Here is a 14,628-nt window from a genome sequence, read left to right as displayed (position 1 = left end):
TGCGTATGGTGGATTTGGAGGTGGTCTCATTCCATCAGCTGCGTATGGTGGATTTGGAGGTCGTCTCATGCCATCAGACGCGTATGGTGGATTTGGAGGTGGTCTCATGCCATCAGCTGCGTATGGTGGATTTGGAGGTGGTCTCATGCCATCAGCCGCGTATGGTGGATTTGGAGGTGGTCTCATTCCATCAGACGCGTATGGTGGATTTGGAGGTGGTCTCATGCCATCAGACGCGTATGGTGGATTTGGAGGTGGTCTCATGCCATCAGCTGCGTATGGTGGATTTGGAGGTGGTCTCATGCCATCAGCCGCGTATGGTGGATTTGGAGGTGGTCTCATTCCATCAGACGCGTATGGTGGATTTGGAGGTCGTCTCATGCCATCAGACGCGTATGGTGGATTTGGAGGTGGTCTCATGCCATCAGCTGCGTATGGTGGATTTGGAGGTGGTCTCATGCCATCAGTCGCGTATGGTGGATTTGGAGGTCATCTTAAGTCTCATGGAGCTTCCGTCAATCACAAAGCATTGGGGACAAGCCCTTTAAATTGACCTCTGACCTCCCCCTGACTCCATTAAGCTCAATTTACATGACCATATGACCTTTTGAAAAGGCGGCTGGAAGGGAACTTTTTGTATTCGCCAACCCTGAGGGTTTGTTTTTTGTCTTCTGGTTGGGTTAAGACGGGTGCTGGATGGATCCTTCCTGGTGTTTGGGGTCCTGCCGAGCGCCCACGTGTCCCCCGAGCGCCCACGTGTCCCCCGAGCTCCAACGTGTCCCCCGAGCGCCCACGTGTCCCCCGAGCTCCAACGTGTCCCCCGAGCGCCCACGTGTCCCCCGAGCTCCAACGTGTCCCCCGAGCGCCCACGTGTCCCCCAAGCGCCCACGTGTCCCCCGAGCTTCCCTGTGTCCCCCGAGCACCCACGTGTCCCCCGAGCACCCACGTGTCCCCCGAGCACCCACGTGTCCCCCGAGCTCCTACGTGTCCCCCGAGCTCCGTGTCCCCCGAGCGCCCACGTGTCCCCCGAGCTCCTACGTGTCCCCCGAGCGCGCACATGTTCCCCGAGCGCCCACGTGTCCCCCGAGCTCCAACGTTTCCCCCGAGCGCCCACGTGTCCCCCGAGCTCCAACGTGTCCCCCGAGCTCCAACGTTTCCCCTGAGCGCCCACGTGTCCCCCGAGCAAAATCTTTCTTTTAATTTACTAATTATTATTTATTATATGAATCAGCTGATCTTACAATGAGCTGTTAGAGTTCTTTTTTTTTTTGCCTTTTTTTGTATGTAAAAGGCGGCACAGAGCGCACATAGCATGGAGTACACACAGCACAGAGCGCATAGTATAGAGCACACGCAGCACAGAGCGCACATTGTATACAGTGTACAGAGCACACATTGCCTACAGTGTACACAACACAGCACACAGAGCACACACAGCACAGAGCGCACATAGTATATAGTGTACACAGCACACAAAGTATAGAGCACATGCAGCACAGAGCACACATGGCATACAATGTATACAACACAGCACACATAGCACAGAGCATGCACAGAGCACACATAGCACAGAGCACACACAGCACAGAGCACACATAGTATAGAGCACACGCAGCACAGAGCACACATCGCACACAGTGTAAACAGCACAGAGCACACATGGCATACAATGTATACAACACAGCACACATAGCACAGAGCACACATAGTATAGAGCACACATAGTATAGAGCACACATAGCATACAGTGTACACAGCACACATAGCACAGAGTACACACAGCACAGAGCACACATAGCATACAATGTACACAGCACACATAGCACAGAGCACACATACCACAGAGCACACATAGCACAGAGTACACACAGCACAGAGCACACACAGCACAGAGCACACATAGCACAGAGTACACACAGCACAGAGCACACATAGCATACAGTGTACACAGCACACATAGCACAGAGTACACACAGCACAGAGCACACACAGCACAGAGCACACATAGTAGAGCACACAGAGCACAGAGCACACATAGTAGAGCACACAGAGCACAGAGCACACATCGCATACAGTGTGTACAACACAGCACACATAGCACAGAGCACACATAGTATAGAGCACACATAGCATACAGTGTACACACAGCACAGAGCACACATAGCATACAGTGTACACAGCACACATAGCACAGAGCACACACAGCACAGAGCACACATAGTATAGAGCGCACAGAGCACACACAGCACAGAGCACACATAGCACAGAGTACACACAGCACAGAGCACACATAGTATAGAGCACACATAGCACAGAGCACACATAGTATAGAGCACACACAGCACAGAGTACACATAGCACAGAGCACATATAACAAGGAACGCACACAGCATATAATGCACACACAAAATTGAGTGCTTACAGCACAGAGCACACACAGCATAAAGTGTACACTGCACAGAACACACAGGAAAAGACTTCCTTGTTTCTAGATATAAAATCTAGATATAAAAATTCTTGTTTCTGTTTTCATCTGATGATTCAGCCAGTAAGTCTGTCGTTTTTCAAAAGAACAAGCTCTCCAGCAGAATGTATCAGTTACAGGGATGAGACAAACCATTGGCAGGGGTGCTTACAATGATCATCTTTTGTTTATTCATGTAAAACCTTTATCCCTAAAAGACAAAAAAAAACTATTTGCTGTAACTACTTGTAAGGTGTGAGCCAGAGTTTGGCTTCAATGTGTTAGTGTATTTAAATCTGCAAGTCGAACTAACACTTCCCTCCCCCCCAGACTGACAATGCTGCTGTCCAAAGGTGCTCCCTGTGCTCCTTCAACCAGAGGGGGGCGCTCTAATACAGTAGTGAATTACTATATGAAGTAATACTGGAACTGGTGTCCCCATTGGAAGATTTCCCTTCACTTCCTGTCCCATATCCAAAACAGGAAGTGAGAGAAAATCCTTTCAAAGTGAAGGAATACCGGAACTGGTGTCCCCATTGGAAGATTTGCCTTTACTTCCTGACCCATATCCAAAACAGGAAGTGAGAGAAAATACCTGCAAAGTGAGGGAATCCCTGCTTGTCACCAGAACTAGTGTCCCCATTATTCCTGTTCTGGTGACAGGAATACTAAAACTGGTGTCCCCATTGGAAGATTTGCCTTTACTTCCTGTCCCACACCCAAAACAGGAAGTGAGAGAAAATCCTTTCAAAGTGAAGGAATACTGGAACTGGTGTCCCCATTGGAAGATTTGCCCACACTTCCTGTCCCATATCCAAAACAGGAAGTGAGAGAAAATCCTTTTTAAAGTGAAGGAATATCGGAATTGGTGTCCCCATTGGAAGATTTCCCTTTACTTCCTGTCCCATACCCAAAGCAGGAAGTGAGAGAAAATCCTTTCGAAGTGAAGGAATACTGGAACTGGTGTCCTCATTATAAGATTTCCCTTCACTTCCTGTCCGATACCCAAAACAGGAAGAGAAAGGAAATCCCTCCAAAGTGAGGGAATCTCTGGTTGTCACCAGAACTAACGTTCCCATTATTCCTGTTCTGGTGACAGGAATGCTGGAACTGGTGTCCTCATTGGAAGATTTCCCTTCACTTCCTGTCCCACACCCAAAACAGCAAGTGAGAGAAAATCCTTTCAAAGTGAAGGAGTACTGGAACTTGTGTCCCCATTGAAAGATTTGCCCACACTTCCTGTCCCATATCCAAAACAGGAAGTGAGAGGGAATCCCTCCAAAGTGAGGGAATCCCTGGTTGTCACCAGAACTAGCGTCCCCATTATTCCTGTTCTGGCGACAGGAATACTGCAAATGGTGTCCCCATTGGAAGATTTCCCTTCACTTCCTGTCCCATACCCAAAACAGGAAGTGAGAGAAAATCCTTTCAAAGTGAAGGAATACTGGGACTGGTGTCCCCATTGGAAGATTTGCCTTCATTTCCTGTCCCATACCCACAACAGGAAGTGAGAGAAAAATCCTTTCAAAGTGAAGGAATGCTGGAACTGGTGTCCCCATTGGAAGATTTGCCTTCACTTCCTGTCCCATATCCGAAACAGGAAGTGAGAGAAAATCCCTCCAAAGTGAAGGAATACCAGAATTGGTGTCCCCATTGGAAGATTTCCCTTCACTTCCTGTCCCACATCTAAAACAGGAAGTGAGAGAAAATCCCTTCAAAGTGAGGGAATCCCTGGTTGTCACCAGAACTAGCGTCCCCATTATTCCTGTTCTGGTGACAGGAATGCTGGAACTGGTGTCCTCATTAGAAGATTTCCCTTCACTTCTTGCCCCATATCCAACACAGTAAGTGAGAGAAAATCCCTCCAAAGTGAAGGAATACCAGAATTGGTGTCCCCATTGGAAGATTTCCCTTCACTTCCTGTCCCACATCTAAAACAGGAAGTGAGAGGAAATCCCTGGTTGTCACAAGAACTAGCATCCCCATTATTCCTGTTCTGGTGACAGGAATACTGGAACTGGTGTCCTCATTGGAAGATTTCCCTTCACTTCCTGTCCCATACCCAAAACAGGAAGTGAGAGAAAATCCTTTCAAAGTGAAGGAATACTGGAACTGGTGTCCCCATTGGAAGATTTCCCTTCACTTCCTGTCCCATACCCAAAACAGGAAGTGAGAGGAAATCCCTCCAAAGTGAGGGAATCCCTGGTTGTCACCAGAACTAGCGTCCCCATTATTCCTGTTCTGGTGACAACCCAAAATGTGGGATTTTCTTTTAGTTTCGGTGTCACCAGGACGAACGGAGAGGGTGAATGTCCTTAACGGGGACACAGGCCACAATCAGATCCTGCCGGGGGCTCTATTCCCCTCCATCCAAAACGATTTTGCCTTGAGTTGCACTTCTATTGAAAATGCCATGAACATGTTCCGGCTTGTACGAGATTTCGGTGAATTCGGACGCGCCCATTTAAAGGACCCGGAAATCTAAAAAGATACATTTTACTGTTTTTGAAAAGTAAAAACAAACCGTTAAGCTGACGACACACACGTTACAATCTGATTGTACAATCTGCAAGGATCGATCTGATTGGATAGGAGGGGCGGATCCTTATAGTTACATTGTATTTTTTTGTCCCCGTTTATCTGCAGGCCGGGCGCGGATCGAGGAAGGAGCCTCCCTGCGTGTGGATCAGCTCCGATCCGATGACCAGGGTTGGTACGAGTGTAGGGTGCTGTTCCTGGACCGACACCACGGAGACGAAGACTTCAAAAACGGGACGTGGATCCATCTGACTGTGAACTGTAAGTCCCCCCCCCCCCCAAAAAAAAAAAATCACGGCCAAAAAAACCCCGACATTTATCCTTCATAGAAAGATTCAGGGATTGGAGGAACACAATGATTGCAGTTGGCCATACACTGTGCAATCTGATTGTACAATCTCCTTTGGATTTACTGTATAATAGGAGGAGAGACCCAAACGCTCCATTTGATTGGTTTACGATCAGACAGGCCTCTGGCACTACATCGCTGATGGTGGGTCTCAAGGAGATTGGACAATCAGATTGTAAGGTGAAGGAGTCTCCATACTATGGCCCAGAACGAGATTTTATCCGGCGTCTTCCTAAAGTCCACAGAGCGAGGATTGTGATCAGCAGAGGCTGCCTGTGGTCTCCGATAATGTAAGGGGGGACTCTGATGTAAGGGGGGACTCTGGTGTAAGGGGGGACTCTGATGTTAGAGGAGGCTGTGAAAGGGACTCTAATGCAATGGGGGACTCAGATGGCAATCCTGATGTGAAGGCGGGGGGAGGGCCTCTGATGGGGCCTGATGTAAGGGGGAACTCTGATAGGCACTTTGATGTAGTGGGGGGACTTTGATGGGGACCCTCTTGTAAAGGGGACTCTGATGGGGATCCTGACGTAAGGGGGGACTCTGATAGGGAGTTTGATGTACTGGAGGGGACTTTGATGTTAGAGGAGGCTGGGAAAGGGACCCTAATGCAAGGGGGGACTCTGATAGGTACTTTGATGTAGTGGGGAGAGGGCTTCGATGTCGGTTCTGATGTTAGAGGGAGCTCTGAAAGGGACTCCAATGCAAGGGGGAGACTCTGATAGGTACTTTAGTGTGTGTTTGTGGGGGGAGACTCTGATAGGGACTCTGATGTAAGGGGGATTCTGTAATGGGGACTCTGAAGTAAGGGGGGGACTGTGGTAGGGCCTCTGATAGGACTCTGATGTAAGGGGGAACTGCTGTGGTGACTTTGATAGGTACTTTGATGTAATGGGTCCTCTGATGGGGACTCTGATGTAAGGGTGGACTTCTGATAGGAACCCTGATGTAAGGGGAGTTCTGTAATGGGGACTCTGATGTAAGGGGGCTTCTCTAATGGGCATTCTGATGTAACGGGGGACTCTGATATAAGTGGGAACTCTGATAGGGACTCTGATGTAAGGGTGAACTCCTATGGGGATTCTGATGTAAGGGGGGGACTCTGATAGTGACCTTGATGTAAGAGGGAAGTTTGATATCAGAACCATCCTTTACATTAGGATCCCCATCAGAGTTCCCCCCCCCCTTTACATCAGGATCCCCATCAGAGTCGCCCCTTACATCAGGATCCCCGTCAGAGTTGCCCCTTACATCAGGATCCCCATCAGAGTCGCCCCTTACATCAGGATCCCCGTCAGAGTTGCCCCTTACATCAGGATCCCCATCAGAGTCACCCCTTACATCAGGATCCCTATCAGAGTCACCCCTTACATCAGGATCCTCATCAGATTCGCCCCCTTACATCAGGATCCCCATCAGAGTCGCCCCTTACATCAGGATCTCCATCAGCGTCGCCCCTTACATCAGCATCTCCATCAGAGTCGCCCCTTACATCAGGATCCCCATCAGAGCCCCGCCCTTACATCAGGATCCCCACCAGAGTCGCCCCCTTACATCAGGATCCCCATCAGAGTCGCCCCTTACATCAGGATCCCTATCAGAGTCACCCCTTACATCAGGATCCTCATCAGAGTCGCCCCTTACATCAGGATCCCCATCAGAGTCGCCCCTTACATCAGGATCCCTATCAGAGTCACCCCTTACATCAGGATCCCCATCAGAGTCGCCCCTTACATCAGGATCCCTATCAGAGTCGCCCCTTACATCAGGATCCCTATCAGAGTCACCCCTTACATCAGGATCCTCATCAGAGTCGCCCCTTACATCAGGATCCCCATCAGAGTCGCCCCTTACATCAGGATCCCCATCAGAGTCGCCCCTTACATCAGGATCCCCATCAGAGCCCCGCCCTTACATCAGGATCCCCACCAGAGTCGCCCCCTTACATCAGGATCCCTATCAGAGTCACCCCTTACATCAGGATCCTCATCAGAGTCGCCCCTTACATCAGGATCCCCATCAGAGTCGCCCCTTACATCAGGATCCCCATCAGAGTCGCCCCTTACATCAGGATCCCCATCAGAGTCGCCCCTTACATCAGGATCCCCATCAGAGCCCCGCCCTTACATCAGGATCCCCATCAGAGCCCCCCCCCCTTTACATAAGGATCCCCATCAGAGTCGCCCCTTACATCAGGATCCCCATCAGAGTCGCCCCTTACATCAGGATACCCGTCAGAGTCACCCCTTACATCAGGATCCCCATCAGAGTCACCCCTTACATCAAGATCCCCGTCAGCGCCCCCCCTTTACATAAGGATCCCCATCAGAGTCGCCCCTTACATCAGGATCCCCGTCAGAGTCGCCCCTTACATCAGGATCCCCGTCAGAGTCGCCCCTTACATCAGGATCCCCATCAGAGTCGCCCCTTTACATCAGGAATACATTGTAACTTTATGGGATCATCCTGGCGGAGTTCCACTTTCCTCTCCAGGGGAGGCCACACCTCCTGGTGCTGAAAGCCGACATCTTTTAACCCTTTCCTGGCAGGCTGACCCGGGGGGGGGGGGGGGGGTGGGGGGGGGGTGTTGGAGGAACAACCTGCGTGCCAGCAGGGATTGCAGTCTCCTTCCATGGGTGCAGTTATGAAGCAGTGGCTGGCGCCCCCCGGGGGATGGACGGGTTCTGTGCGGGGGGCGGTAAACGTTTCATGTAATTTTATTCATTACATTTCTAATCCAGAGATTAAATCTCTGGGGGGGGGGGGAGGGGAGCACAGAGGACGGCTCATTGAAAATCACAGCCGAAAAATTGTGACAGTGCCGGAGGGCTAAAATATGTAATCTCCTCTCCTGAAATACTCTGCTCTGCTGGAGGACTCCGCTCCTTCCTCTATAACTCCTCTCCTGAAATACTCTGCACTGCTGGAGGACTCCGCTCCTTCCTCTATAGCTCTCCTCTCCTGAAATACTCTGCACTGCTGGAGGACTCCGCTCCTTCCTCTATAACTCTCCTCTCCTGAAATACTCTGCACTGCTGGAGGACTCCGCTCCTTCCTATATAACTCCTCTCCTGAAATACTCTGCACTGCTGGAGGACTCCGCTCCTTCCTCTATAACTCCTCTCCTGAAATACTCTGCACTGCTGGAGGACTCCTCTCCTTCCTCTATAGCTCTCCTCTCCTGAAATACTCTGCGCTGCTGGAGGACTCCGCTCCTTCCTCTATAACTCTCCTCTCCTGAAATACTCTGCTCTGCTGGAGGACTCCGCTCCTTCCTCTATAACTCTCCTCTCCTGAAATACTCTGCTCTGCTGGAGGACTCCGCTCCTTCCTCTATAACTCTCCTCTCCTGAAATACTCTGCTCTGCTGGAGGACTCCGCTCCTTCCTCTATAACTCATCTCCTGAAATACTCTGCTCTGCTGGAGGACTCTGCTGGAGGACTCCTCCCCGCTCCTGGCACCATACTAAGAATACAATCCTCTATGATGTGTACAGGAAGTGACTAGTTGACTTTTGCATAGACAGTAACATTGCGGTGAGCACACGGGGTCCCGGCACACAATGGTCTCGGCTCTCACCTATCAGGATCGCCCGGTTTGTCCAGCACGAGGGGGGTTCCGGTAATTCCTTAGATCTTCTCACCTTATTGTTGGCTGACATCGGTTCTTCGTTTCCTCCATATCACCTTTCTCTGTCTGGGATTAAACAATACCCACCCGACTCCTCTCCATTACCAGGAACAAATGCTGGTAGAAGAACGGCGCCTCCCTACGTGAAGAAATGGTTGGGTAGCGCAGGAACTCTCCCATCGTCTACAGGCTGACTGGTCTCCATGTCCTCGTATTTGTGGTTTTGGTTCTGTTCGGTCCTTCATTGGAATAAATTTGTATCTGGACTGTTGAGCTGAGGGTTTGGTCTTTGGCTCTTCTAGAGGTCTTCTTGTATGACCGTAAAGGGTTCTCTTATGACATCCATTGGTGGACATCCTTCTGTCCGCAGGAGGCTCCAGTGGCCGTTGTACATCCACATCATGTGTGAGATAGGTGGTGCCCAAAGCCTCTGCCAACACTTCTCAACTTGTCCTTCCCTCTGTGTTTCTTTTTGTGGACCAGATGGCCACTGGCCAGATCATATGTATGTTTGGATAGGAAGATGGTTGGAAAGGTGGAAAGCACATGATAAGGGGGACGTTGAGGACCCATGGTTAGAAAGGTGGAGAGCACATGAGAAGGGGGAAGTTGAGGACCCATGGTTAGAAAGGTGGAGAGCACATGAGAAGGGGGATGTTGAGGACCCATGGTTAGAAAGGTGGAAAGCACATGATAAGGGGGATGTTGAGGACCCATGGTTAGAAAGGTGGAGAGCACATGAGAAGGGGGAAGTTGAGGACCCATGGTTAGAAAGGTGGAGAGCACATGAGAAGAGGGACGTTGAGGACCCATGGTTAGAAAGGTGGAGAGCACATGAGAAGGGGGACATTGAGGACCCATGGTTAGAAAGGTGGAGAGCACATGAGAAGGGGGACGTTGAGGACCCATGGTTAGAAAGGTGGAGAGCACATGAGAAGGGGGACGTTGAGGACCCATGGTTAGAAAGGTGGAGAGCACATGAGAAGGGGGACGTTGAGGACCCATGGTTAGAAAGGTGGAGAGCACATGAGAAGGGGGACGTTGAGGACCCATGGTTAGAAAGGTGGAGAGCACATGAGAAGGGGGAAGTTGAGGACCCATGGTTAGAAAGGTGGAGAGCACATGAGAAGGGGGACGTTGAGGACCCATGGTTGGAATGTTGGAAAGCACATGAGAAGGGGGACGTTGAGGACCCATGGTTAGAAAGGTGGAGAGCACATGAGAAGGGGGACGTTGAGGACCCATGGTTAGAAAGGTGGAGAGCACATGAGAAGGGGGATGTTGAGGACCCATGGTTAGAAAGGTGGAGAGCACATGAGAAGGGGGAAGTTGAGGACCCATGGTTAGAAAGGTGGAGAGCACATGAGAAGGGGGACGTTGAGGACCCATGGTTGGAATGTTGGAAAGCACATGAGAAGGGGGACGTTGAGGACCCATGGTTGGAATGTTGGAAAGCACATGAGAAGGGGGAAGTTGAGGACCCATGGTTAGAAAGGTGGAGAGCACATGAGAAGGGGGACGTTGAGGACCCATAGTTGGAATGGTGGAAAGCACAGGAGAACAAGGACGTTGAGGACCCATGGTTAGAAAGGTGGAGAGCACATGAGAAGGGGGACATTGAGGACCCTTGGTTAGAAAGGTGGAAAGCACATGATAAGGGGGATGTTGAGGACCCATGGTTAGAAAGGTGGAGAGCACATGAGAAGGGGGAAGTTGAGGACCCATGGTTAGAAAGGTGGAGAGCACATGAGAAGAGGGACGTTGAGGACCCATGGTTAGAAAGGTGGAGAGCACATGAGAAGGGGGACATTGAGGACCCATGGTTAGAAAGGTGGAGAGCACATGAGAAGGGGGACGTTGAGGACCCATGGTTAGAAAGGTGGAGAGCACATGAGAAGGGGGACATTGAGGACCCATGGTTAGAAAGGTGGAGAGCACATGAGAAGGGGGACGTTGAGGACCCATGGTTAGAAAGGTGGAGAGCACATGAGAAGGGGGATGTTGAGGACCCATGGTTAGAAAGGTGGAGAGCACATGAGAAGGGGGAAGTTGAGGACCCATGGTTAGAAAGGTGGAGAGCACATGAGAAGGGGGACGTTGAGGACCCATGGTTGGAATGTTGGAAAGCACATGAGAAGGGGGACGTTGAGGACCCATGGTTGGAATGTTGGAAAGCACATGAGAAGGGGGAAGTTGAGGACCCATGGTTAGAAAGGTGGAGAGCACATGAGAAGGGGGACGTTGAGGACCCATAGTTGGAATGGTGGAAAGCACAGGAGAACAAGGACGTTGAGGACCCATGGTTAGAAAGGTGGAGAGCACATGAGAAGGGGGACATTGAGGACCCTTGGTTGGAAAGGTGGAAAGCACATGAGAAGGGGGACGTTGAGGACCCATGGTTAAAAAGGTGGAGAGTACATGAGAAGGGGGACTTTGAGGACCCATGGTTAGAAAGGTGGAAAGCACATGAGAAGGGGGACGTTGAACCCATGGTTACAAAGGTGGAGAGCACATGAGAAGGGGGATGTTGAGGACCCATGGTTGGAATGGAAAGCACATGAGAAGGGGGACGTTGAGGACCCATGGTTGGAATGGAGGAAAGCACATGAGAAGGGGGACGTTGAGGACCCATGGTTGGAATAGTAGAAAGCACAGGAGAACAGGGACGTTGGTGACCCATGGTTAGAAAGGTGGAGAGCACATGAGAAGGGGGATGTTGAGGACCCATGGTTGGAATGGAGGAAAGCACATGAGAAGGGGGACGTTGAGGACCCATGGTTGGAATGGAGGAAAGCACATGAGAAGGGGGATGTTGAGGACCCATGGTTGGAATGGAGGAAAGCACATGAGAAGGGGGACGTTGAGGACCCATGGTTGGAATGGAGGAAAGCACATGAGAAGGGGGACGTTGAGGACCCATGGTTGGAATGGTGGAAAGCACATGAGAAGGGGGATGTTGAGGACCCATGGTTGGAATGGTGGAAAGCACATGAGAAGGGGGACGTTGAGGACCCATGGTTGGAATGGTGGAAAGCACATGAGAAGGGGGATGTTTTAAACCCATAGTTGGAAAGGTCGAAAGCGCAGGAATAAGGGACGCTGGTGACTCATAGTTGGAAGGGTGGAATACACAGGAGAAGGGGATGTTAGTGACCCATGGTTGGAAAGCACAGGAGCAGAGGGACATTGGTGACCCATGGTTGGAAAGGTGGAAAGCAGAGGAGAAGGTGGTGACCCTAGTGTGCTCCTTGTTTGGTGCAGGGTTTGGTTTATGGACTGATACCAAATCGACCAATCACTCATAACGCTTCTCTTTACAGCTCCGCCTGCTTTCCGTGAGACTCCACCAATGACTGTGGAAGTGCGCATCGGAGACACGTTAACACTTACCTGCCAGGCTTATGGAAACCCCCAGCCGGTGGTCTCCTGGAAGAGGGAGAATGTGGCCATAGAGAGCACAGACAAGATCCAGGTGAGGAATGGAGGAAGACTTTGTATTTTACTCGTCAGTAGCTCACTACCCCACTGAGGAAGGGTCACTCCACCCAGAACAGATATGTAAGTGTTTGGTACATGCTGGAGAGTTAAACCACATAACGGAGGTACCCCTACATTCCCGGGTCTGTATACCTGCTGTGCCCAATATGAGGGGTTCCCACCATCCCTGTGCCAAGTTCCCGGGTCTGTACACCCACTGTGCCCATTATGAGGGGTTCCCACCATCCCTGTGCTGAGTTCCCAGGTGTGTGCATCTGCTTTGCCCATTATGAGGGGTTCTCACCATCCCTGTGCTGAGCTCCTGGGTCTGTATACCTACTGTGCCCATTATGAGAGGTTCCCACCATCCCTGTGCTGAGCTCCTGGGTCTGTATACCTACTGTGCCCATTATGAGAGGTTCCCACCATCCCTGTGCTGAGTTCCCAGGTGTGTGCATCTGCTGTGCCCATTATGAGGGCTTCCCACCATCCCTGTGCTGAGTTCCCAGGTCTGTACACCTGCTGTGCCCATTATGAGGGGTTCCCACCATCCCTGTGCCGAGTTCCCGGCTCTGTACACCCGCTGTACCCATTATGAGGGGTTCCCACCATCCCTGTGCGGAGTTCCCAGGTCTCTACACCCGCTGTGCCCATTATGAGGGGTTCCTGCTATCCCTGTGCTGAGTTCCTGGCTCTGTACACTCGCTGTACTCATTATGAGGGGTTTCCCACCATCCCTGTGCCGAGTTCCCGGGTCTGTACGCCCGCTGTGCCCATTATGAGGGGTTCCCACCATCCCTGTGCTGAGTTCCCGGCTCTGTACACCCGCTGTGCTCATTATGAGGGGTTCCCACCATCCCTGTGCTGAGTTCCCGGGTCTGTACACCCGCTGTGCCCATTATGAGGGGTTCCCACCATCCCTGTGCATATTGGTAATATGCAATAGCAGTTTATTGGGAGGTGTTCTGTAGTCCCAACAAACGTCCTTGGGTGACAACGCTCCTCCTCCATAGATCCAGTGCAGTGAGCAAACCAATAAAGCGATGGGGCGCAGCGTCTGTCTCCTCTCCTATGTACACTGCGGGGGTACAGGTGTCTGCGCACGACCTCACACGCCGGCATGGCGAACATATATGGCAGACAACACACATGACACCGTGTTGTCTCTGGCAGGCAGTAGTTCTGTGTAGTCCTCAGGCTCTGTGGTGTCAGCACAGCGACATCTGAGCGGATTCCCTGCGTCAGCAATTTATTTTTTTTTTTTTACGAAGATCCATTGTCACTCACTGCGAGGTACAGGGTGATCTTCCTTCTGCAGCACCTCCCTCTTGTGGCCATTCCTCAGTATAGCACCCTAGAGAACATTGTGCGTACGCAGCAAGAACAGCGTTTTGTTTGTTAACACAGAAGGTGTGGTGGCCCCAATCTTGGAAAAAAAAAAGGACAACAATGTTTCCACTAAATTATTACAGATAAAATATTTCTTTATAGAAATCTTATGTAAAGTAAAAAATAAAAATTACAGAGGCAAAACAGATTCTAGAAAATAGTATAGATGACATTTTTTTTATAGATGGAAATAAATTATATGTCAAATATTTTTTTATCCTTTTTTTTATCTTTTAAGGGAGTAATTTATCTGTAATAATTTTCTGGAAACATTGTTGGCCTTGTTTTCAAAAATAGGGCCACTCCTCCTGATAGATATATATATATATATTAAAAATGATGATCATTTCATTTTTTTTTTCTAAGTGGTGGTGGTGGGGGTTTTTTGTATACAGGAGGAGTATATAGGTAAAAGAGATTTAAAAAAATGTGATGTGAGTGTGTGTGTATATATGTATATATATATATATTTTTTTATATACTTTTTATATCATATACTTTTTTTATATCATATATATATATACTTTTTATATCATATATTGTATACAGGAGGAGTACAGTATATAGGAAAAAGAGATTTTAAAAAATGTGATGTGAGAGTGTGTGTGTGTATATATATATATATATATATATATATATATATATATATATCATATACTTTTTTTTTTTTTTTAAAGTGATATGTGTGTGTGTGTATATATATATATATATATATATATATATATATTTTTTTTTTTTTTTTAAGTGGTGGTGGTGTTTTTTTTTTTTGTATACAGGAGG

At 49.5% G+C, this 14,628-nt stretch overlaps 1 protein-coding gene across 1 annotated transcript in view; it reads left to right on the top strand.

Moving 5' to 3' along the window:
• IGSF9 (immunoglobulin superfamily member 9) overlaps positions 1–14,628 on the top strand; it is a 143,021-nt gene that overhangs the window by 55,015 nt on the left and 73,378 nt on the right. The window contains exons 3-4 of the mRNA XM_089659380.1: positions 5,111–5,263; positions 12,303–12,454. Coding sequence (XP_089515506.1) covers positions 5,111–5,263; positions 12,303–12,454 — 305 coding nt within the window. The remainder of the gene's footprint in view (positions 1–5,110; positions 5,264–12,302; positions 12,455–14,628) is intronic.

Source organism: Staurois parvus, unplaced genomic scaffold, assembly GCF_062004578.1.
Source record: "Staurois parvus isolate SC_StPar_1 unplaced genomic scaffold, SC_StPar_1.0 ptg001150l, whole genome shotgun sequence".
Taxonomy (NCBI): domain Eukaryota; kingdom Metazoa; phylum Chordata; class Amphibia; order Anura; family Ranidae; genus Staurois; species Staurois parvus.
This window is presented reverse-complemented; position numbering and strand designations above follow the sequence as displayed.